The sequence below is a fragment of the Lissotriton helveticus genome, chromosome 1_1 (genome assembly GCF_964261635.1).
Source record: "Lissotriton helveticus chromosome 1_1, aLisHel1.1, whole genome shotgun sequence".
Lineage (NCBI taxonomy): Eukaryota > Metazoa > Chordata > Amphibia > Caudata > Salamandridae > Lissotriton > Lissotriton helveticus.
Genome location: NC_136057.1, coordinates 891,353,244 through 891,378,772, shown reverse-complemented (window position 1 = coordinate 891,378,772; position 25,529 = coordinate 891,353,244). Strand labels below are relative to the sequence as shown.

General features: G+C 48.7%; 1 protein-coding gene across 2 annotated transcripts in view; it reads left to right on the top strand.

Annotated features, from left to right (window-relative positions):
• SCAF11 (SR-related CTD associated factor 11) overlaps window positions 1-25,529 on the top strand; it is an 864,597-nt gene that overhangs the window by 139,922 nt on the left and 699,146 nt on the right. For both annotated transcript variants that reach the window (XR_013607094.1, XM_078675739.1), the window contains exon 5: window positions 23,528-23,622. Coding sequence is in view for 1 of the 2 variants with exons in the window: in XM_078675739.1 (XP_078531865.1) it covers window positions 23,528-23,622 (95 nt within the window). In the remaining variant the exon portion in view is untranslated. The remainder of the gene's footprint in view (window positions 1-23,527; window positions 23,623-25,529) is intronic.

The window sequence follows — 25,529 nt, the reverse complement described above, 5'->3', positions numbered from 1 at the left end:
CGGCAGAGCACTTGCACTTATTGCAGCAGGAGGTTCTGGTGATGCTGCAAAAAGGCGCAATAGAGCTCGTGCCAGTGGAGGAAGAAGGCACGGGTTTATTCCCTGTACTTCTTAATCCCAAAAAAGGACGGCTCACTCAGACCGATTCTGGACCTACGCCCCTTGAACCAGTACATTCTTTCAGAACACTTCCACATGTTGACACTGCAGCAGGTTCTTCCCTTGTTACAACGGGGAGATTTCCTCGCAACCTTAGACCTCAAGGATGCTTACTTTCACATACCACTCCACCCATCCCACAGAAAGTACCTCCGGTTCACCATCCACAACCGGCATTACCAGTTCAAGGTACTCCCCTTCGGAGTGACCACTGCTCCCAGGGTGTTCACAAAATGTCTGGCGACTGTGGCGGCCCACCTCCGGAGACAGAGTATACATGTCTACCCTTATCTGGACGACTGGCTCGTTCAGGCAAAGTCGGCCCAGCAGTGCGCCGCAGATATGTCCCACACCATTCACCTCCTTCACAGTCTAGGATTTTCACTGAACTACCCGAAGTCGCACCTTCTGCCGGCCCATGTGCGCCAGTATTTGGGCGCGACGATCAATACTCTGGCTGCCACAGCTCAGCCAAACCCAGCGAGGATCCACAACATCCAGTCGCTGATCCAAAAGTTCAGACCGCAACACTCACTCCGAGCGAGAGTGTTCATGCAGTTAATAGGCATGATGGCCTCCTGCATCTTCATAGTCCCGCACGCAAGGCTCCATATGCGTCCGCTCCAAGAATGCTTGGCGCATCAGTGGACTCAGGCTCAAGGACAGTTGAACGACCTAGTGTTGGTGACGGGTCGGGCATACAGCTCTCTGCATTGGTGGAATCCACACAACCTTTGCAAGGGCCGACCGTTCCAAGAGCCTGTGCCACAGATTACACTGACGACGGACGCATCTCTCCAGGGATGGGGGGCTCATGTGCTCCACTACACAGTGCAGGGACTATGGACCACGCAACAAAAGAAGATGCACATCAACTACTTGGAGCTGATGGCAATCTTCATGGCTCTCAAGTCCTTCAAAGTACATCTGTGCAACAAAGTCGTGTTGATCCGGACGGACAACATGACAGCCATGTACTACATTCAAAAGCAGGGAGGTACGCACTCTCCACAGTTGTCTCATCTGGCTCAGAGCATGTGGAAGTGGGCCATTCAGAGGAACATCTTCCTCATGGCAGAACACCTCCCGGGCACGGACAATCAGATGGCGGATCTGCTCAGCAGGTACAGCCACCAGATGCACGAGTGGGAGTTACATCCATCAGTATCCGCCCGTACTTCCAGCAGTGGGGTCATCCAGAGATAGACCTGTTTGCCACGGAGGAAAACGCAAAATGCCAAAGCTTTGCCGCCAGGTTCCCTCACCCACTATCGCAGGGCAATGCGATATGGATGAACTGGTCAGCCAGATTTGCGTACGCTTTTCCCCCAGCGCCTCTCGTTCCGCTGGTGGCAAGAAAGCTGAAGCAACACTCACTGACGCTCATCCTAGTTGCTCCAACGTGGGCGCGACAACCATGGTACACCACGTTCCTCGAACTCTCCGTGGTACCGCATCAACGACTGCACCTCACACCCCGGCTCTTAACGCAGAACCGTGGCGACATTCAGCATCCAGATCCGCAGCAGCTCAATCTGGCAATCTGGCTCCTGAGGTCTTAGAGTTTGGCTACCTTGATTTGCCCCCTGAATGCATGGACATCATCCGGGAGGCAAGGAAGCCCACTACCAGAGCTTGCTATGCAGCGAAATGGAAGCGGTTTGCCATCTACTGTACAGAGCGCGCTATCAACCCGCTCGATGCATCCATTCCTAATATCATCTGCTATTTGTTGCATTTTTACAAATGCAATCTAGCATACGCTTCCATTCGGATACACTTATCCGCCATAGCGGCTTACCTCCAAAACAGGCAGCATCTCTCTGTCTTCAGGGTGCCTGCCATTAAAGCATTCCTGGAAGGGCTAAAGCGGGTCATCCCTCCCAGGACCCCGCCAGCTCCAGTGTGGAACCTCAATGTGGTGCTCACCAGATTGATGGGTCCCCCATTTGAACCTCTGCATTCATGTGAGATTCAGTTCCTCACATGGAAAGTGGCTTTTCTCATTGCCATAACGTCTCGAAGACGTGTTAGTGAGCTACAAGCGCTCACAATTCAAGAGCCATTTATACAAATTCATTCAAACAGGGTGGTGCTGCGCACTAACCCCAAATTTATCCCGAAGGTGGTGTCGCAGTTTCATGTCAATCAAACCATCGAACTGCCCGCATTCTTTCCAAACCCGGAAACGGTAGCAGAAAGGATGCTCCATACGCTTGATGTCAAAAGAGCGCTTATGTACTATATTGACAGAACGCAACCTTTTAGAAAGACACAGCAACTCTTTGTTGCCTTCGCAGCCCAGCATAAATGCAACCCCATTTCCAAAGCAGGAATAGCCAGGTGGATCGTTAAGTGTATTCAGATTTGCTATCAGAAGGCTAAGCGCACTTTAACGGTCCCCCCCCAAGGCACAACCCACAAGCAAGTTGGGGGCCTCCATGGCATTCCTAGGTAACATTCCTTTGGAAGACATTTGTAGGGCAGCCACATGGTCTACACCTCATACGTTTACCAAACATTACTGTGTAGATGTGCATTCAAAACAGCAGGCAGCTGTAGGACAGGCTGTTCTTAAAACGCTTTTTCAGACTTCTGCAGCTGGCACGGGTGGCCGCCGTTAATGGAGGGACTGCTATGTATTCTATGCTACAGATATGAATTTAGCAGCCCACATGCCTCGAACTGAATATGCTACTTACCAGTATGCATCTGTTCTTGGCATGTAGGGCTGCTAACATTCATATCGCCCGCCCTCCTCCCCGGCGCCTGTAGCGACTGCAGACTTTTCTTGCATTTACTCTCTAGCATGGCCATCGCTTACACAGTTACACTCCATCTCTGCCACAATGGCTAAAAACAATCTGGGGATGGAGTCGATGCCCATGCGCACTGTAGTCCAGGGGAGGAGCCACCTATCTCGTGATACTTCGAAGACTCTTCCAGGACAACAATGTGCAATCATCCGGACCCAACACTAGGCGGCGATCTATGCTACAGATATGAATGTTAGCAGCCCTACATGCCAAGAACAGATGCATACTGGTAAGTAGCATATTCATTACTTCCCAATTACGGATGCACTCTGGTCTTTGTATGCCGTCCCTATGGCAGATGAGATCTTCACGCAATCTAATTATGCAGTGGTACAAGTGCTATCCCATCATGTATGTACCTGTGGTCCTTTGTTCTCTTTCCTGCCTTATTTAAAAACAGTATTAATTGAATTCCATGTTCCATTCCGGAGTTTTGTTCTCTTCACTTTATGTTCGTGCTTAGGGTAGGAGTTCAGATTAGGATTTTAATAAAGGTACCAGTGAGAACAAGGAACACTTTTAAAAGTAGTCAAGCGATAGGTTGAAGGAAAAGGTTATAAACAAAGTCACTAGAATTATTCTCAAATATTTAGCAAAACTATTTGGCCGGATTGACTAAATGATATGGCTAGCCAAGGCAAATTATGTGGGAAAATGTAGCATGCATTTTGTGACAGTAGTACCTTGCTGTTGTCTCCCTTTGACACACATTCATATGAAATAGACGACTAAACTTTTTTATTATTCACCAACAAACTATGATTCTGTCTTGCAAGGAGGCACAAGAACTCCATTTTATCAGTTCGTTCTCTTCAAACTCCCCCATTAAAATAGTTTGTGTAAAACATACATTGTTGCATTTAGAAGCAAACAATTCTATGCGTGCACACTTTAACAATAAGTGGGGTGCATCTTTTTTTTCTGTGTTTCCTAGTTACATTTTAGAAATGAATCCAGGGCTGGTTTGCATTTCCAGTTCATGCCTGTGTTTGGCAGCTGCATGTTGCTAGTTCTTTTACGTTAACACTTTTCCCTTTGAAAACAAATAGGTTTCCCAAATTCTGAGTAGTGACAGTTAATTGTATCAGTCCCCTGTGAAGCTGTCATCCCAAGAGCTGCTTTGCAAACATTAAGAAGACTTAAAATTTCTTCTTTTCTTGGATTTGTTCAACAGCAAGAGAAAAGAAAGCCGGCCACTGTCTTCTCTAGAATGAAGTAATCACACTCTCCTCAACACACTGGATGTAGAGGGAAAGGGATGAGGGCGAACTCTGATAGTTGTGGGAGAAGGGGGAGGGGGGAGTCGCGCTCATAGCCACGCATACCCCTTTACCATTCATGCCTTTACCGCGAAATTGCGGTGTGAAGGCATACGTTGTAAAGGCATGCATGGTTAAGACGCATTTGTTTAGGTTGCGTAGTAGAGGCACGCATGGTTTATCCACTCATGGTTCGATCATAACCCGGTCCCAAGGGCGCCTCCTCTGCTCCCCGGATCCTGCAGGATTACATTTGGGTCGGCACGGAGCGAAGTGCCCACTCATCCGCCATCTTTCGTGGTCAAGCCATGCCCCTGAGCTCTCCATTATTTATAGTTCAGTTAAGCATCCCATCTTCTGCCTGCCTTGAATGTAGATTTGCTACCATCTTGGATTAAGAGTGTCTTTTATATCTGAAAGAAACACGTTAGTTATAGGTTCCTTACCTTAGAATTACCCTCAGGCGTCTGACTGGATCCAGGAAGTATTTTCCTCAGCAGTACCTCTGCGTGTCAGAAGGTGGTGTCGGTCGGCTCCGCGCCTGTCGTTGGTGTCGTGCCACCGGGATGACGTTGCACCAGCTACTTAGACGACGCCCTTGCTCGCTGATGTTCGTTCTTTCTTTTTCTGCGTGAGCCAGTGCAGATCGGGGAAGAGTGGTACCTCCAGTCACTTTTTGACTGACTTTCTTTCTCGACTTTTGTCGACTTCTTTTTAGGTTTAAAGCATTTTTATTGCAGTTTAAGAAACAGAGAAAAACAATACATACAATGAATACAGTCATCGTAAGGACGGAATGCAAAGTCCTTGCTCCAGATGCGCCTTCAGATTTCCAAGCAATACCACCTGAGCGATTGTAGAGCCTCAGTCTAAGTGTAAGCGCCGTGATGACAAATTCCAAAACTAACACCCCCCTCAACTCCCCCCCCCCCCCCCCCCACCGTGCCCTCCCTCCAGAACCACCCACCCCCCCCCCCCCCCTTGTGCTGAGCAAATGTCCTACCCATCCAACACCATCTCAAGGGAACCACTCCTCCCATCATGCCCCACATCCATGGCAACTAGGCAATCGGGGGCGTCAGCCTCAACAACCTAAGGTATCGGGGACAAGTAATTTCCTTGAATTCCGATTGCAGTAAAGTATGGAAAGGTTGCCACAAGTCCTCAAATCTATCCACCTCACCTGCCACTGTGAGGGACAGTTTCTCCATTCCCAGAACGTGCCATAACCTGTGCAGCCAACCTGTGGTGGCAGGAAGGGTGGTGGTGCGCCAATATATAAGTATGTTCTGGATCGCCGAGCCCAAAGCAATCGCAATCTGTCTGCCCCTCCTAGATCGTAAAGGGTACATCAAGCCATTAGGTAATCCTAACAGGACATAGGCTGGGAAGCGGGGTAATTCAATATTAAAGCACTGGTCTATCTCGTCTAAAACCTCTTCCCAGTAAGGACTTAATAACGGACAATCCCACAAGATGTGTGTAAGTGTGCCGAGCTGTCCGCATTCGCGCCAGCAGGTGCTTGGGATGTTATGGTTCATTTCATGCAACCTCTGAGGCGTGTAGTACCAATATATGGAGATCTTAGTGAAGGTTTCGGTGAGCCCAGAGTGGTACGCGGAATGACGCTCCCGGTAGGAGATATCGTCCCATTCCTTGTGACTCAGTTCCCTCCCCAACTCTCGCTCCCATCGAACCCTCTCCGGGTTATGGGTGTGGTAAGCGGGGGGTTGCAAGAGCCGGTACAGGTCGGAGATGAGCCTGGCGTCCGATGAACGCGTCGCCAGCCACATCTCGTATGGGGTAAGTTTCCGGTCAGCCAAATCCCGTACTTGCGACTGAAGCGCCCAATGGCGTACCTGTAGATACCGCATACGCTCAGTCTCCGGTAAGTGGTAGTCCCGGTGGAGGTCCTCAAACGACACGGCTCCCTCCGGACCATACACGTGAAACAGAGCGCAACATCTGGCTGATTGCCAGCGCGCAAAAGCGCCAGACTCCATCCCGGGTCGGAAGTCGGGGTTCCCGATCAGTGGGGTAAGCGGAGACGGAAAGGTGGTGAGTTCATGCGTAACATTCACGGCGTCCCACACACGGAGCGGGACCTGCGTAACAAAGGACGCATAGAGATTGGGGGGGGCGGTGATTTCTGCGCATGAAGGGTATCTCCTGCAGGGTCCTGCCCGCCACAGCCTGGTCCTGAAAAAGCCAGTGCCTATCAGATTCCCATTTGCTCCACTCCACCAGATACCGCAGCTGCGCCGCTTGGTAGTATTTGTGCAGATCCGGAATGCCAAGGCCACCAGACTCAGGTGCCAGCGTGGACAAGGCTCTCCTGAGTCTGGGTTTGCGACCCTGCCAGACAAAGCGTGCAACATCGGACTGAGCCTGTCGTATCCATCCCTTCGGCGCCTGGAGCGGCAGGGCCCGGAACAAATATAGCACCTGCGGTAAGAGAGTCATCTTCACCGCAGCGACCCGTCCCAGCAACGACAGCGTGCCTTTGCTCCAGCGGGCTAACTCCTCCTTAATTTTCTTGCCCAGGGCTGCGTAGTTAGCAGTCACCATGGCAGGCAAAGAAGGTGCCAGGAGTATGCCTAGGTATGGGACCAGATCCTTTGACCATTGCATAGGGAATCGCCCTTGCAGCTCAAGTCTCGTAGCAGTGGTGAGCGAGACATCCAATGCCGCCGACTTTCTCATATTCATCTTGAAGCCCGCAACCTTGGCGAAGGCGTCCATCTCGGCAATGCAAGCAGGGAGCGCCTCTCTCGGATTATCAAGCATCAGGATCACATCGTCCGCATACAGACTAATGGCGTGAATGTGGCTCCCCATCCGGATGCCGGTCACAGCCGGGTTTCGGCGAATTCTCTGGGCAAATGGCTCCATGTATAGAGCAAAGAGTAGCGGGGACAGTGGGCACCCCTGTCTGGTACCTCGCTCTATCACGAATTGGCCGGAGCTGCACCCGTTCACCCGTACCGTCGCGGCGGGGGATTTGTAACCGTTAAATATGAAGGTGCGGAATTTCTCTCCCATTCCCAATTTGCAGAGCACTTTCTCAAGGTAAGGCCAGTGCACCCGGTCAAAAGCTTTCTCCGCGTCAACCGAGAGCAGCATGCGTTCCCCGGGTATACGGGAGGCCTTTTCTAGCACGTGGACCACCCTCTTAGAGTTGTCCACCGTTTGGCGGCCTGGAACCAACCCGGCCTGATCCGGATCCACCAGGCCCGGTAAATATGGCGCCAGACGCGCCGCCAGAATCCCCGTGTAGAGCTTGAGGTCAACATTCAGCAACGAGATCGGTCGGTAGGAGTCGCATTCAGTCCGGACCTTTCCCGGTTTGGGGATAACCGACACTGTTGCCCGTAGTAAGTCTGGGGGGATAGCCCCCGACTCGGCAAAGGAGTTGAAGAGCTGCGTCAACCGTGGCATCAGTTCCTGACAAAACGTTTTGTAAAAAAGAGGGGTGTAACCGTTGGGGCCCGGGGCTGTCCCATGTTTGAGTCGGGAGATAGCCGTAATCACCTCCTCCGGCCTAATGTCTCGTTCCATGTGTTCCGCCTGTTCCGGGGTAAGGACAGGGAGGTCGACTGACGCAAGATAATCATCCTCGGCCAAGGCTGAGGAGGGTTCGCCCGCATATAGGTTGGCGTAGTAGCGGCGCAACCCGTCCGCAATTTGGAGGTCCTCCGTGGCCGAAGTTCCGTCAGGAAGGGACAGCTCTCTAACCCGTTGGTGCTGGTGTTTCACCCGGAGTTTGTTCGCGAGTAGCCGGCCGCATGTGTCACCGCCGGTGTAATACGCGTGCTTCAGGCGCAGCGCCGCGTATTCCGCCCTGTCCATGTCTAGCGCGGAAATAAGCTTCCGGGCTGCTTTGAGCTGCCTACAGACTCTGGGGGCCCCCGTCCTCTGATGCATCTGTTCCAGTTCCCGTACCGTAGTCGTAAGTTCATCCCTCTTCTGTTGACGTTCCCTATTCTCCGCGGAGGAGATGGCGATGAACTCACCTCGGAGCACCACCTTGAGGGCCGCCCACTGCGTTGCCCGGGAGGTATCCCCATTCTCATTGTGCGTCCGAAACTCAGTAAGCGCGTCGCGTATCTGTCGTACGACCGTCTGCTTATGTAAGAGGGTATCCCGCAGACGCCATACCCCTCGTGTGGGAGACATCGGCGGCAGGTGGAAGGAGCCCGACACCGGGGCGTGGTCAGACAATGTAAGAACCCCCATATCGGAGGCTGTCGCTAGTTCGGCAACCGGGCCTGTGACCAAGAGACAATCTAGTCTAGCATATGTCTTGTGCGCGTGAGAGTAGTAAGAGTAGGCCTGCGTGGTGGGGTGTAAACTTCTCCACAAATCATGCATATCAAAATCCCGTAAGCGGGAGGTACTCCGCTGTGAAAATTCCCCGGTGTGCGGACGTCGCTGCGCAGATCTATCTAAAGATGAGTTAAAGACCATGTTCAGGTCCCCCCCAATGATTATATGTCTGTCCGGTGTAATCGTGATATCCTCCAAGGCTGATTGTAGAAACAAGTCTTGGTGATCGTTAGTGCTATATATGGAGCCCACCGTAAACCGCAATCCCCCAAGCCTAACCCTGTAATCCAGGAGCCTCCCCTTCTGTTCCGCCACCTTACAGAGGACCTCCCCTCTAAACTGTCTAGACACCAAAATTGCAACCCCTGCCGTTTTAGTAGTCCCCGAGGAAAAAAGCTGTACCGGGAATTTGGGGGACCTCATCCGGAGACCATCGCGGGCCAAGAGGTGTGTTTCTTGTAAGAGGTAGATGTCCGCCTGGGTGTTTTCTAGGAGGGACAACATTGCTCTACGCTTGATCGGGTTATTCAACCCCTTCATATTAAGGGTAACATTCTTAAGGGCCATGAACAGACAGGGAAATATCGCTTAGTGACCCTAAATCAGTAAGGAAAACGGGGCAGACAAGCAATGCGGGGCGAGGCAAATGCGATAACCTCATAGCAGGACAATGAGCATTCTGTACCTGTGGAAGAAGGACATGGCAAAAGCAGCAGCAGAAAACAATAGCACAGCACAAACCCCAGTTCCCTCCCCAAACAATCCTCAACCAGCCCTGAAAAGGCGGCGCAAGGGTAAAGCGCGCATAGCAGCTAGATGATACAGCACAGCAGGAACCCCATACCCCCCCAACCCCACTCTCCAAACAACCCCTGAACTGCCCAACTCCCCAATTCCCCCCCCCCTATCCCCCCTCAACCCCAGTCCCAACTGCTCAAAAAACTCCATCGTCCCAGTCTGGTCCCTAACGGACTAGTCCGTGGAAAAGTATTCGAGTGGACATCCAGCCACCACCTAAGCCCTCCCAGAGCCGGGAGCCAGTGGGGGGGCTCGAGGCTGGTTGAGTCCGGTCCTGCCTCGGAGCACCTCTGCCCAACATTTCGGGCAGGGTGCGCTCTCCTTTCTTGCCCCCTCTGTTGCCTGACATCACAGGGGTGGGGGCGCGTCGCCAGGGGGTAGCCACAAGAGTCCGCCGGGTGTGGTGGCGTCGGGATCGGGCCGCCCCGCCTCTCTCGGCGGCGTGCGCTGTCCAGATCGGGTTTGCGGGGCCCCAAGGCGCCAATTCTGGAGGGGGCGCCGCGTTCCTCTCTCAGCAGCAGTCCAGCCCAGCTGCGTGGAGATGGCCGGGCCTAGGAGCAGCAAGTGTTCCCCCTCGTACGTCAGGGCCGAACCACCTCGTCAGCAGGTCTCAATACTAGACCTCGGCCGGTTTCAGAAGTGCGTCTTCACCAGGGCCTATGGGAGGCCCACCGCATTACAGGAAGAGGCGACACGGGCTCTCAGGCAGCCGGGACAGTGTTCAATGGGGCATAGGGCGCCCCCCTTTCTAGGCAAGGTGTTCAGCAGGGGGGTCGGCTCCGCCGCGTGATCCCGGGATGGGCCAGTGGGACAAGGGCCCGATGCCAGTCAGGGCAGCTCTTCAAGGCGGGTAAAAGTACCCCGTCTCTAGGCCAGGCAGGCTATATGTGGGGCAGCCGGGCGCCCCAGCCGTCTCCCACAGTCATCGGCCTCTCCCCTCCGCTGGGGCTTCTGGAGGCGCCGCAGGGCAGCCGCTCAAGGGTAGGCCTCCCGGCCTACTCGATTTCCGGACTGTCGGACGGCCTCCCGCCGGCTCCTTCCCCGCCCCGGTTCGGAAGGTGTACCTTCGTTCTTCACGGAGCCTCCGCCGCATACCACGCCAGCGGCCCGGGAAAGGTGCGCTACCCAGCTGCCAGGTCCCGTCGGAGCTCCGGCACTTCTGAGGCTCCGCCCGTGGGTTGTAGCTTCCAGCTCTCGGGCCCTCGCTAGATCCGCAGCTCGCGCTCTCGCCCGCCTCGGGGATGTCGATGTCGAGGCGCTGTGCTGCGTCTGCAGGGCCACCAGGGGGTCCAGGTCGCTCCGCTGCCGTGCCGGGTCTCTCCGCCGCCTGATCCGGGGGAGATCGGCAGTGTAGAACGGCTTAAGGGCTCCGGGGTCTCGGGAGCTCAAGATGAGAGCGTCCGCTCAGCCCGCCATCTTGGCCACGCCCCCCGTCGACTTCTTTTTTATGGTTAACTTTGTTTAATTCATTTTCAGGCAAATGAAAAGGCACATTACATACAACAGGCCTTCCTGTATTACTATGGCTTTCTTAGGGAACATTCCCATAGTTGACATTTGTAAGGCTGAAACATTGTCTACACCACACACATTCACCAAGAACTATTGTGTTAGCAAGACAACAAGCTAATGTGGGCCAGGCAGTACTTGGAACACTCTTTCAAACAACTGCAACAGATACAGGTTTTGCAGCGTGAATCCTTTTCTGGATTCACATGCTGTGCATCATTCCTCCATCTAGTGGTTAGGTCCGGTATTTATTTTAGTTTTTTCCTGTTTTGGTCACTGTTTACCACCGTTTGGAGCCAGGTACGTCCCCTGTGTGACTTCCGACTGTATCCTGGACGTCGACATGCGTGGTTGCCATCTTCAGATTCCTTTTTCCGCTGTTGGGTCTGGAAGGAAGACTGGAAGCTCCGAAGAAATGTTCGAATTTCAACCAAAAACTTCCTCGATCATCAAGGTCGTGAGTAAGCCAGAAGCAGAGGGTCACTCCGGTCCACAAATGGCGAGGTAGAGGCCATGGAGAATACCCCCTTAAAGTTCTGCCCCGACTACCACCACAAGTATGCTCAACGTGACCCACACAACGTCTGCAATCTCTGCTTGCCCGAAGACCCCAAGGACTGTAGGCCTGCACGGCATTCCTACTGAAAACGCTAAGGACACGTCAAAGACAGGCCCCCTACGCCACAATGTCGCAGACAACGAAGAAAACCTTTCTGAGAGACCTGGGTTTCTCGCGCGACGAGCAGGAACATGCAGCAGGAGCAGGAACATGCAGCAGGAGCAGGAACATGCAGCAGGAGCAGGAACATGCAGCAGGAACATGCAGCAGGAACAGGAACATGCAGCAGGAGCAGCAGCACAAGCACATGAGGGATCGGACGTCTAGGTCCAAGTGGGGGACTTTGAAAAAAATCGATGCAGAGAAAAAGGCTAAGGATCCGAAAAAGAAGACTGAGAAGACAAGACACCTTCAAGATCTGTCTGAACCAAAGGGCCATGAACATAAGGCGCACAAGGCAGCCCCGACGCCGATCAAAGGTCAGCCGCGGTTGAAAGAACCCCATGGAACCCAACCGAAGGTTACCGTGGAGGGAAAATCGCCGCAGACGCCAAAACAAAGGGTCAATACCGAACCCACAAAAAATGGCACTACACTGCTGAAGACTAACGTCGGGAAGAAAAGAAAATCTCTGGCCACCGATGCCGACAGAGCCCTAGGTCGAAAAGAAAAGGAGAAGACTTGAGGAAGAAATGGCAGCGCTCCTACAAAAGGAGGACTTCGATACCTCCATTGAAGGATTTACGAATCCCAAAAACACCGGCGGCCGAACCAGAGAACGCCGAAGGAGAGGAAGAAGGTATCTGAAACCAGAAGACATACCTGAAGAGGAGAGAAACTCAGAAAATTTCGAGGAAAAAGTAGAACGACTTCGACACAGAGCACAGAAGAAGAGATTTGCAGCTACCCTTCGAAAGTTTTGCCTCCAGATGATATAGCTTTCTACAATGACATTGTCAAAAGGGCAGCAAATCAATTTGGAGTACCCTTAGAGGAGAAAAAAGGGGACACATGTTTCTTGTTAGAAACACTGGCACCAGCGTCCAGAGGAACACAATACCTGCCTATGCTGCCAAGTATCCTGGATCAAGCAGAGAAGCATTCAAAGAACCAACTTCAAACAAGGGGGCAACCTCCTGAGCAGAGAAGACGTACAAACCCTCCTCAAAGGACCTAAAATCTTTCAGGGAAGTACAGTACCTGACTCTATTATTGTCACCACAGCCAGGAGAAGAGCCAATGCAGTCTACAACACAGGGCCACATCCTGAAAAGGAAAGTAAGAGGATGGACATGGTGGGGAGGAGAATGACGAAAGAGGCAGCAACACAGTGGCGCATTGCCAACTCTAATGCCCTGTTAAACAGATATGGCCACCAACAGTGGGATGAAATCGAAGAATTGATGAACAAAGTCCCTGATGTGGACAAAAAGAGGGCAAGATCTATGCACAAAGACACACAGCCTGCCAAGGCTGTGTGTGTGTGTGTGTGTGTGTGTGTGTGTGTGTGCGCGTGTGTGTGTGTGTGTGTGTCAGTGTCAGGGTACAGGACCTCTCAGGGTGGCACAATAAGTGCTGCAGCCCTTAGAGGCCTTCTCTGGTCACAGTGCCCTGGGTACCTGTGGTACCATTTACCAGGGGCTGACCTGTGGACAGAGATGCCAATTGGGTTTAGGCTTCAATTAAATTTTAGGGAAGGAACATAGGCCCTGGGTATTTGATTAGCAGAAGCCCAGGACACACTCAGTCAAAGAACATCAGCAAAAAGTGGGGGCATACCATATGCAGCAAGAGGGCACTTTCTCACAATCTGGCATTGGGCGATACCCCCAAAAATCAATCTACAGGCAGTACATCTACCAGGGGTAGATCGCATTACAGCAGACCAACTGAGCAGACAAAACAACTGCTCCCACGAATGGGAGTTGAAACAAACACCAGTGTAGTATCTATTCAACATCTGGGGAACACCAGTGTTGGACCTGCATTGTTGCAAACAGAACAAGAAATGCCAAGCTTTGCCTCTGTTTCCACACCACCTGTCAAAGGGAAATGCACTTTTACTCAGTTGGGCACATACATTTCTCTTCCAGGGGATACTCATTAATAGTCATAAGCACTGAATTATCTCCGCCCATGAGCGGGAACCCGGAACACATAACAATATACATATATATGTGTAAATATATCAAAAAGTACATTGTACTAAAATAATTATACACATATACATGTATAACAACCATAATATGCAGCCTAACATACACACATAGGCTAATAAAGCCAACCTTACACACGTTCTGAAGCATGAAAATATGCTAAATATAAATGCAATAAACAGGCATGAGCCCAAAATGCATTTCATAACCATGAAAACCTTTTATTTTCATCAAAGAACCTGTTGGAAACAGTTATTAGCCTAAAAGGCTGCATATGAAAAATTGTCTGTGTACAGAAAATCAGACTGGCACCCTGCCTTTAAGGCCCCAGAGAATCTGCACACTTTGCCTTTAAGGCCTCTAGGAGAACTCTGTTCCCATCATGCACCACAGGTGACAGTTAGGTCAGTTCTTTTTTCCGGCTTGTTCTGTGAGGAACCTGGAACTTGAGCTCTGCTCATTTGTAGTATTTTCTGTCAGAAGTTGGTTTTTTCTTACCTTTTTTTGACAAAAGAATATTTTGGTGGTGTTTTCTATCTTGTTCTGACTAACTGTTGGTATTTTTTAGTCAGAATGCCACCTTTATTTTACAAATGTCCTTCCTGTGGGAAGAAGATGTCAAAAACGGATCCACACTCTGTTTGTGTGGTGTGTCTTCCAGCTTCTCATAAGGTGGAGGATTGTTATCACTGCCTCAACCTTTCTAGTAGAACTTTAAGAGAAAGGGAGAATATGAGGTTGCTGGGCCTCCTGGAGAGAGAAAACCGTGGTGAGAAGAGTTCCAAGGGCTTATTCTCCTCTTCCAAGCCATCTTCTCATCCTAAACGTCGAAGATCAGCGTCTCCAGAAGGTAGATCTAAGAAACCTCGACTCCAGGGAGCGTCGCCGTCAAAAAAGACATTGTCGACGTCGAAGAGGGCTCCGTCGACGTCGAGGACTTCGCCGGCGAGGCAAGGTTCAGCGTCGAGGTCGCCGTCAATCTTTTTCGACGTCGAGACATCTGGTGTCGATTGCTGTAAAGACGACGTCGGGGGTGCCATGTCCGACGTCGAAGGCTCGTGAGAAGTCGACGTCGAGAGAAGAGAGGCGTCCGACGACGAAGGTGTCGACGTCGAAGGATGGTGTGTCGATGTCGAAGGATGGTGTGTCGACGTCTAAGGATCGTGTCGACGTCGAAGGATGGTGTCGACGTCGAGGAAAGTGTCGACGTCGACGTCGAAGGAGAGACCGAGAGAGAGACTTACGATGTCTTTGAAGAAGAGGTCGACGTCGAGAGAAAGGACGACGTCGAAGGAGTCGACGTCGAGACCTAAAAAGAGAAGATCAAGGTCTCCATCGCGACATAGGTCGATGTCGAAGTCTGCTTCGGGCTCGAAGCATGGAGTGTCTAGGTCTCCCCCACCCGAACATGGGTCGGCGTCGAGACTATCCAGACCGGCCTCTCGGACCTCAATTAGGTCTTTGTCGAGGTCAGACATCAGTCCAGAACATTTGTCTTCTCCGCGTGACCAGCAAGACGACAGGTCTGCGGTGGGACAAGAGGTAGTGCACCAGGACTCGTCTGTGGTGGCTCATTCGGGCTCAACCTCAGGACAGGTGTCGGATGATAGACAATTGGTGCCCAGACAACGGACTCCATCTGGCTCATTGTTTTCTGAGCACAGTGTAGTTTCCAGAGCCTCCAAGTCTTCAACTGGACTGAATATTGTGCAGGTGTCACCTGAGGCTTCACCTGAGCGTGTAGGGCGGCCTATTAACTTGTCACCGAGGTGGCTGGAAAGCCTGAGACATTGGAAAATGCGTCCAGATGCAGGACTGATGGGGATGAGGGCTCCGGTCCCTCAGACGGAGCTGCATAGACGATCACGCTCTAGGTCCTTAGTGAGAGAGAAATCACGTTCACGGGAACGAATGAGGCAGCGATCGGCAACTCCTCCGAGGCGGAGTAGGTCTCCTTCCTCATCTTCTACGTCTTCGAAGTCTTCTTTAAGATCTTCCTATAGAGACTATTCTCCCACAATCTCATCTACTCCCCCTTCCAGAGTGTCTCCAGTGGATGATTTGGGCACATTTAATGATGTGTTGTGTCGTGGGGCGAATAAGTTCAAGATCAAGATGGCAGTTCCTCAAATAGCAACGTCAGTCATCTTTGAAACCCTACATCACAAGACGACTGGTAGACCTCTTCTACCGTTAGTGCCCGGATTAATAGAACCAGCAATGAGAACTTTCTTAACTCCGGCCACGGTGGGTTCTGGTCCTTCTAGGATTGCTAAGAAGTACAGGGCTCCAGCAGAGGATCCTTTATTTTTGCGTTCTGACCCTCCTCCGGATTCACTTATTGTGGCGGCAGTCAGAAAAGCACGTTCTGCGGCATCTACCTCTTCTGCTCCACCTGAAAAGGATAGTAAGAGTATGGATTCCTTGGGGAGAAGAATGTGCAACACCTCAGGTTCGGTCATGAGAGTGGCCAGTGCGTCAGCCTTATTGGGTCGCTATGATCGTCTGCTTTGGGACTCAGTGACTCGTTTTGCAGATAAACTCCCTAAGGAGGATCAGAAAGACTTCCTGGAAATAGTAGAAGAAGGAGGATTGGTGGCGAACCAGAGTATTAGTGCGGCTGCTGATGCGGCGGATCTGTCAGCTCATGGTTATGCACATGGTGTTTGTGCTAGACGTACGGCTTGGCTTCGCCTTACGGGACTTAAGCCAGAGGCGCAGAGAAAGATGGTGAATTTACCTTTGAATGGTTCGACGCTATTTGGCTCTCACGCTGACGACAAAATGTCTAAAATGAAAGTGGAGTTGGACACCCTGAAAGCTGTCGGTCTTGAAAAGAAAAAAGAATTTCGACGTCGGGGTAATTTTCGTCCCTTTGACAAAAGATCTTTTCAGCAGAGGGGCCAACAGTCGAATTGGTCCTCGCAAAATCAAGGCCAGAATCAGCAGAGGTCGCAATTTCAACAGCGACGACCTGGGCGAGGCAGAGGCAATGGAAACAGGCAGCAATCCTCTGCTACCAAGCAGCCTCAAAAGCAATGAACGGATGCTTCCTCCACAACCGTGTGCCACTCCGGTTGGAGGAAGTATTGTGTGGTATCTGGACGAGTGGAAGCAAATCACAAAGGACAGATGGGTGCTGAGTATTATTCAGAGCGGGTACCTTTTGAGATTCAAGAAGCACCCTCCTGTCATTCGCCCCTTAAGGATGGTGCAGTGGAATATAAGGCGCTTGCAGCAGGAAGCGAACGTTCTTCTGAAGAAGAACGCCATAGAACCAGTACCATCTCAACAGAGAGGTCAAGGCCTGTACTCGATTTTTTCTCGTACAGAAAAAAGGTCCAGCTACGGAGTTCAGACCCATTCTGGATCTGAGAGTATTGAACAAATTCATTCGGAAGGAGACATTTAGAATGCTGGCTCTTCATCAGATTTTCCCTCAATTACACCAAGGGGATTGGATGTGCTCCATCGATCTGAAAGATGCGTACTTTCATATTCCGGTATCCAGAAAGCATCGCAAGTTCCTCAGGTTCCAAGTAGGGGTTCATCATTACCAGTACTCAGTACTCCCTTTTGGCCTGAGATCAGCTCCCAGAACATTTTCAAAATGTATGGCGGTAGTGGCAGCTTGTCTTCGAAAGAGACGGATTTTCATATATCCGTACTTAGACGACTGGCTTCTGAAGAGTTCATCCCCATCGCTACTAGAAGAACATCTATCGATATGCCTCCAACTCATGTGCAAGTTGGGTCTGCAAGTCAACTACAAGAAGTCCATAATGAATCCCACCCAGAAAATCCACTACCTGGGTGCGCAGCTGGACACAGAAAACGAAAACGTGTGTCCTTCGGAGGAGAGATGGTCATCTATCAAGGCGAAGTGCGTGCTTCTCCTCCAGTATGCTCGTCTGACAGTTCGGCAAGTATCCACTCTCCTGGGGTCCATGGCATCATGCATATTCATTGTGCCAAACGCACGTTTGCAGATGCGTCCTCTGCAGCAGTGTCTGGAAGATCAGTGGAAACAGAGTACGGGACGCTGGGAGGATCGAATTCATCTCCAACAGTCGGCAAGAGATTCCATTCGGTGGTGGATGAAGAAGGCACACTTGATGAAGGGAGTTCCTTTTCATCAGGACCCACCAACGCAGACTCATCAAAGATGCCTCTCTCCTTGGTTGGGGGGCACATATGGGCCCTCTTCAGGTACAAGGGCTATGGTCAGACTTCGAGAAAGGATATCACATCAATCTACTCGAACTCAGAGCGGTCCATCTTGCTCTCAAGTCTCTGGCTCCATCTCTTCAGACTCGGTCCCTTCTGGTACAAACAGACAATACCACAACAATGTATTATCTAAACAAGCAGGGGGGTACCAGATCCAGGACTCTGTCCATAGAAGCCCAGACCATCTGGCATTGGTTACTTGCAAAGGACCTGTCCATAACAGCAGTTCACCTACCAGGAAGTCTCAACTCAGAGGCGGACGGCCTCAGCCGAGACTTCGTCGAAGCGCACGACTGGGTTCTCAACGAAGACGTCGCGCACAGCATTTTCCAGGCTTGGGGAACACCAGACATCGATCTGTTCGCAGACGCGGCAAACACAAAATGCCCCGTCTTCGCGTCCAGGTTTTCCCAGAAAGGGTCTCAAGGGAATGCCCTTTTGATAGACTGGTGTCAAAATTTGCTGTACGCCTTTCCACCGACACCGTTGATACCAGCAGTGATCAACCGGATGTACAAGACCAACTCCAGAATGATACTGATTTGCCCGGAGTGGCCACGCCAGTGGTGGTTCCCAGATCTCCTCCAGTTGTCCATCAGGCCACACAGGAGATTGCCTTGTCGCCCGGATCTTCTGTCCAAGCAGCAGGGGCGAGTGTTTCACCCGAATCTGCCCTCCCTGCGCTTGGCAGCATGGCTCCTGAAGTCATCCAGTACGGACATTTACAGCTGAATCCGGAGTGTATGAACATTCTTAAGGAGGCAAAGCGGCCTTCCACAAGACAATCCTACGGATTTAAGTGGAAACGCTTTTACCTCTGGTGTCAGAGTAAAGGTCTTGATCCTATTCATGGTCAAGAACAGGTGATCTTGCCTTATCTTCTTTACCTTGCTGAGTCTGGTTTGCAGTTTAGTTCTATCAAGGTCCATCTTGCTGCAATAACGGCTTATAGAAAATCGCCTACACAGATATCGTTTTTTCGGATGCCTGTGGTGAAGGATTTTCTAGAAGGGTTAAGGAAGGTTTTTCCTCCAGTCAGGTCTCCTTCTCCACCTTGGGAGCTTAATGTGGTATTGACTAAGTTGATGGGTCCACCATTTGAGCCCATACATAAAGCTTCTTTGCAACACTTATCTTGGAAGGTAGCATTCCTGGTAGCCATCACTTCGGCTCGTAGAGTGAGCGAGATTCAGGCTCTGTGTTGCAAGGAACCATACACAGTTTTTCATGGAAACAGAGTGGTGCTTAGGACTCATCCTGCTTTTCTACCAAAGGTGGTGTCGGATTTTCATGTGAACCAATCCATAACATTGCCTACTTTCTTTCCAAACCCTTCGAGTCCGGCTGAGCGGACTTTGCATTCATTGGATCTAAAGAGGGTTTTGAAATTTTACTTAGATAAAACAGTCGTTGAGACACACGGACCGTTTGTTTGTGAACTATGGTCCTACGAATACTGGTTTGGCAGCATCCAAGAGATCCATTTCTAGATGGATAGTGTCATGTATCTTACTGGCTTATCAGCTAGCCCACAAGTCTTTATCAGGTAGACCTAGGGCTCATTCTACGAGAGGGAAAGCTGCTACCACAGCTCTCCTTAGGAATGTGGCTATGTCAGAGATATGTAAAGCAGCTACTTGGCGTTCAGTGCATACGTTTACACGTCATTACTGCTTGGATTCTGATGCGCAGGTTGATGCACAAGTGGGACAAGCATCACTCAGAAATTTGTTTGCTGTTTCTAGTTAAACACTGTGTTGTTAAAAGTGCATCTATGCCTTGCTACTCTATTCAGTGCTTATGACTATTAATGAGTATCCCCTGGAAGAGAAGGATTAGTTACTTACCTGTAATCCTAGTTCTCTTCCAGGGGTATACTCATTAAAGTCATAAGCCGCCTCCCCGGGCGAGCAGTAGCATTGAAGTTTTTTCAATATGTATTATGAAGTTTTTAAGTGCAGATTCCTGCTAAAAGTTTACTGTACCGTACAAAAGAACTGACCTAACTGTCACCTGTGGTGCATGATGGGAACAGAGTTCTCCTAGAGGCCTTAAAGGCAAAGTGTGCAGATTCTCTGGGGCCTTAAAGGCAGAGTGCCAGTCTGATTTTCTGTACACAGACAATTTTTCATATGCAGCCTTTTAGGCTAATAACTGTTTACAACAGGTTCTTTGATGAAAATAAAAGTTTTTCATGGTTATGAAATGCATTTTGGGCTCATGCCTGTTTATTGCATTTATATTTAGCATATTTTCATGCTTCAGTGTGTAAGGTTGGCTTTATTAGCCTATGTGTATATGTTAGGCTGCATATTATGGTTGTTATACATGTATATGTGTATAATTATTTTAGTACAATGTACTTTTTGATATATTTACACATATATATGTATATTGTTATGTGTTCCGGGTTCCCGCTCATGGGCGGAGATAATTCAGTGCTTATGACTTTAATGAGTATACCCCTGGAAGAGAACTAGGATTACAGGTAACTAATCCTTGTTTACTCCTTTCCACCAATACCCCTGATGTAAAGAGAGCTACAAAAAGCAAAGGAACCAGGAACATCCTGATTCTCATTGCTCCTCATTGGCCAAGGCAAACATGGTACTCAACACTCCTAGAACTATACAAGTAAGAAATTGTAAGGATCAATGCAGAAAAAAACCTGCTGACAATGCAACAGGGCCAGATTTTTCACCCGGAACCAGCAACGCTACAACTAGCAGCCTGGCGCCTGAATACATAGAACATGGGCATCTCAATCTACCGCTCAGAACCATGGAAATTCTAAAAGAAGCAGGAAAACAGTCAAAAAGAAAATGCTATACAGCAAAATGGAAGCAATACACCAAATGGTGCAGGGGTAACAACAACACTTAATTCTGTCAATACACAAGAAACCGTTATTATATATCTTACTTAACTCTTGGACAGCAACATCAACATTTCCAGCCTCAAAGTGCACCTTGCTGCCATAGTGGCATACTCAAGAGGAAAATCATGCAAAAGCTTTTTTACAAGACCAGTCATCAAAATGTTCAAACGAATAGCTCCACCAAGAGTTGCTCATGTACCAACATGGAGCTTAAATACAGTACGTTGTCAACTGATGACAAAACCCTTTGAGCCCAAGCATGCAGCGGACCGCAAACCTATTCCTCTAAAAACTATAACCTCACTACGAAGAGTAAGTGAACTGCAAGAATGAACTATACAAGAACCCTACTTACAAGTTCACACGAGGATAAAATAATCTTAAAGACTAATCCACACTTTTTGCCAAAAGTGTTATCTAAATACCACTTAACTGGCAGGAGAATGTTCAGTTTTTTCTTCAAGAACCCAAAAATGAAAGCAGAGAGAAGCCTCCATACCCTGGATGTAAGGAGGACTTTACTGTATTATTTGCAGAAAACCGAACAAATCAGGAAAACCAAGCAATTGTTGCTTACGCACATACCAACACAGGATCAGCTGTCCCAAAAGCAACAATTGCAAGATGAATAGTACAAGCTATCCTATTATGTTATTCAAATGCCAGAAAGGAACCAACAATGCAACCAACAGCTCACTCCACTAGAAAGAAAGGAGCAGCGCTGGCATTTATGGTCAATGTACCCATTGATTCTATTTGCGCAGCAGAAACATGGGCATCACCACAACTTTACACAGCATTATTGTGTGGATATGCAAATGAATAAGGAAGCTCAAATTGGACAGAGGGTGCTTCAACACCTGTTTGCAAGGTCTTCCTTTCACCACAGCCTCCTGAGACAAGGAGAAACCACTACATAATCTGAGCCACAGCATGTGAATCCAGAAAAGGATTCACGCTGTAAAACTAAATGATTACTTATTAGTAGGAGTAGTTGTGCAGCTTGAAGAATGTTCTGGATTCACATGCGACCCACCCAGCCTCCCCTAAAAGGAAAACAAACCGATGAGAAAGCAAAGGACTACATCAGTATCTTTTCAAAACCATCTCAAGGATTACAAAATATAAGAAAAACAGAAAAAAGAATCCGAAGATGGCCACCACACACGTCGACCTCCAGGATACTGTCTGACGGCCATCAAATGATCTATGTCTCCCACAACCCTTATGTGAAGTGCTCTGATACCCCCCTGGGTCATATTCGCGCTATATAAAGCTTTAAATAAATAAATAAATATATAAATTGTGGTTGACAGCGACCAAAACAAGAAAAAAAGACCATTCCGGACCCAACCACTAGATAGCGGAATGATGCACAGCATGTGAATCCAGAAAATTCTTCAAGCTGCAAAACTACTCCTAGTGGTAAGTAACCATATCGTTAGCCACCGCTTTGGGAGAATACTGCTGTATAGTCTATGCAAAGCATGTGATCTACCGCTCGCATGCCTTGAATGAATAATGTTACTTACCCAGGAAGTATCTGTTCTTGGCATGTAGAGCTGTAGATTCAAATGCGCCAACCCGCTTCCCAGGGTACCTATACCTGTTGCATTTCTCTCTTACTTTATATACATACACATGGACATCTCTATTCTACTCTTGCTAACTCCATTCTCGCCCTCTGCGGGGAAAACAATCTAACAATGGAGTTGATGCCCATTCCCACTATCACCGAAAGGAGGAGTCCCCTACCTCGTGACTGGAAAGACTTCTTCGAAGAAAAACAACTTGCAAACATACTGACCCAACACTAGATGGCAGGAGTATGCAAAGCATGTGAATCTACTGCTCTGCATGCCAATAACATATGCTTACTTGGTAAGTAACATTATCCTTATATTCCTCCCAGAATCCCATTTAATTAACTATATCTCATTGAAAATTAGTTCTTAGTCCTCCTAAGGTTCCCCTAACCAGGCCTTAAATCAACCAATTCCTCATGCTCCATTTCAGTCCACTAATCCCATGAGGATCGGCATATTTAACAACTACCAATCTAGGTGCAGAATCCACATTCAATTGTTGCCCACTTCGTCACTGATATTAACTATTCTGCAAATCACCCAATCGTCTACCTCAATCCAGTGTATCTATGCGCTTGACCTTGACTGTATGAATGTGAAAGGTTAAAAATAAATAAATCCTTGGAAGGTGTAATGCAATAAAAAAAATGTAAATAGGTAGGAAACTGTGGTGTGTAGGGCTATGCATATATTGCATAAATGATGACGACAGTGGAAAATGAAAAAAAAATCTGTTAAAGATTTTATTATATGTGGAGTCTTGGGGTGAGGAAGGAACTGTGGGTGATTTTATAGTTCTGTATAAATGTTTTGTAATGTCAAATATGCATTACATATGAGTGATGTATAATATTTTAATTTGATTTACAGCACTGATTTCGTCCATAGAGGACGAAACGCATTGGCCGGGCTGATTGGAAAAGAATTGTATTAGAAAATCAATAAAAGTTGGATACTGGGCAAATTCTTAAGACTCCTGGCAACTGAATCTATTTTTTGTGTTCCTCATTGTTATATTTAATATTTGATTGCCTAAATTTAAGCCAGGAACAAAACAATATAGTGGATTCTCTTTTTCTAATTGTTGTGGTTTAAATTGAATAGTTGAGGCTATTAGGCAGTGAGGCCATGAAAAGTTGAGCGTGGGATCAATGAGGATATTTGGTACGATACACTTGTGCAACGGCAGGGCCTACACTGCTTTTGTTTATCTTTTGTCCATTTTTTGTGAACATAGTATTTTCTTTTCAGTTTCAGGTTACTCAAAATAAAACCACTCATGAAAAGGGAAATTGTACCTGCGATCAGAACACAAGCTTCATTGCAAATAGTAAATGCTACATCAGGTCAGTGGATAAATTAAACCTGTTTATGCCAACAATCTCGTTAAAGCAAGATTTTTCTTTGACCTTGGATCATCCTTTTCAGGGACAACGTAAATGAAAATAAATTTGCTTGTGTTCTCTAAGGTAGCACATAAATGAAACTCAGATGGGTCTTGGAACCTGTGCGTAACTGTTTATTAAAATGTAATAAAAAATCAATTGCAGAAGTCCAGTGGTATAGGAGTTAATCATGATCCTCTTACCAAGTATATTTATGAACACAATTGTACAAATGGCTTTCATCTAGCTCCTTGTCAAAACATATTTACGTTTATAGATTTGTGTAAACTGCTGGTTTGTGATGGGTACCCACTTGTTAGGGTTGATGACTGCTGAAGGCAGTTTTTGAGTTCAACACTCCTTAGAAGATGGATAATCCCCAACAGCAGTTATCGTACATCTCATGTGGCTATTGTTTACATTTTGGTCTTGAATATTGTTTGCAAGAAGTTCTCAAGCTAGAAGCAGTCTCAGTGAAGGGACTCTTTGTGTCTGCATTAGGCCGCTGACTTCTGTCTTGTGTGGTGAGGTTTATTGCTGAGGCTGTGGAGGGATACTTTTACTAGTCAGTCTGCAAGATGTCTCCCACATGTGCGCAAGTCTTGAGGCGAGTCATAGGAGCTACCTGCTGTCACCAACATAATTATTAACAAGGTGGCACTGCTGAAGGAAGGCATTGAATTAGGACGAAGATTCTTTTTTTTTTACTGGTAAATTGGGTGCCTGTCTAAATCATGTTGAAAAGCAAATGCAGAGTCATGAAAGTGAAAAAACATGGCATAACGCGGAGTATATAAAGTAGGTTTAAAAATTAAATGGACATTTTAAATAGCGTTATGAAGAATATAGCTAAAAAAGAAAGGCCGGTGTTCAACACGCAAGCTGCATGTATTGTATATTGTCTATCCAAATTGGGAAGTTAAAAGAAATTTTATGGATCTCCTGCACGTCTATCAGTCTGGCTTCAGATCACGCGGCAGCACCGCGACCCTCTACCTTACACATTGTAAACAATGCTTTCCTTACCACAGATTATCACCCTGCCTCCTGATATTGCTGCATATCTCCGATACCTTCAACACAGTCACCAATCCCAGTCTCATGCACCCTCAGAGTCTCAAATGTAATTTGCCAGCAATGCCCTTCACTGGTTCTCCTCCTAACTTTCCAACTAACATCAGTTTGTGCACATGGGCACCGTCAGGTCCTGAAAGATTCCGATCACCTGCGGAGTCCCCCATTGGTTCTATCCGGTTATCTTCATCCTCTACCTGGAGCCGCTTGGTGCTCTAATTGCAGATAGCATCAATATTCACGAATATGCTGTTGATACCCAACTCTACTTGAAAAGAAAAAAAAACCTGGACTACTATCAATGCTCTTAAATGTGAAACTAGCATCTGGATGGTGGTAATGCTCTGTCTGCTCCATATCCTCCCAGATTACACCCTTAAGGATATCCTACATGTGGGTGCTAGAGAGCCAGCAAGCAAGATGGCCGCACAGACATGAGGCTACTGGAACCCGGGCACATATTTGACACAATCCTGCCCCAGAAAACCCCATCACACTAGCGATAACAGGACACCGCTGCCGAAGGAATACTGTGGATCCTGAGCGGAGTGGCGCCTATTTTTCAGCTTTGTTGGCCCCTGGCCCTACTTGCCTCCACTGATGCTCTGTATCGGTAACGGCGGACGCTGCTAACTGGGAGCTGTGGCGAACGGCGGAGAAACCTGCTGCTGAGTGTGTGCCTAAGGTGCCAGTTGGATTGGGCTAGAACAGCGCACGGCTGCGACTGAAGGGGGTTGGGAGGGTGAACATGAGCGGAGGAGCCCTACCCGCACCGCATGGAGCCTGTCGCCAGG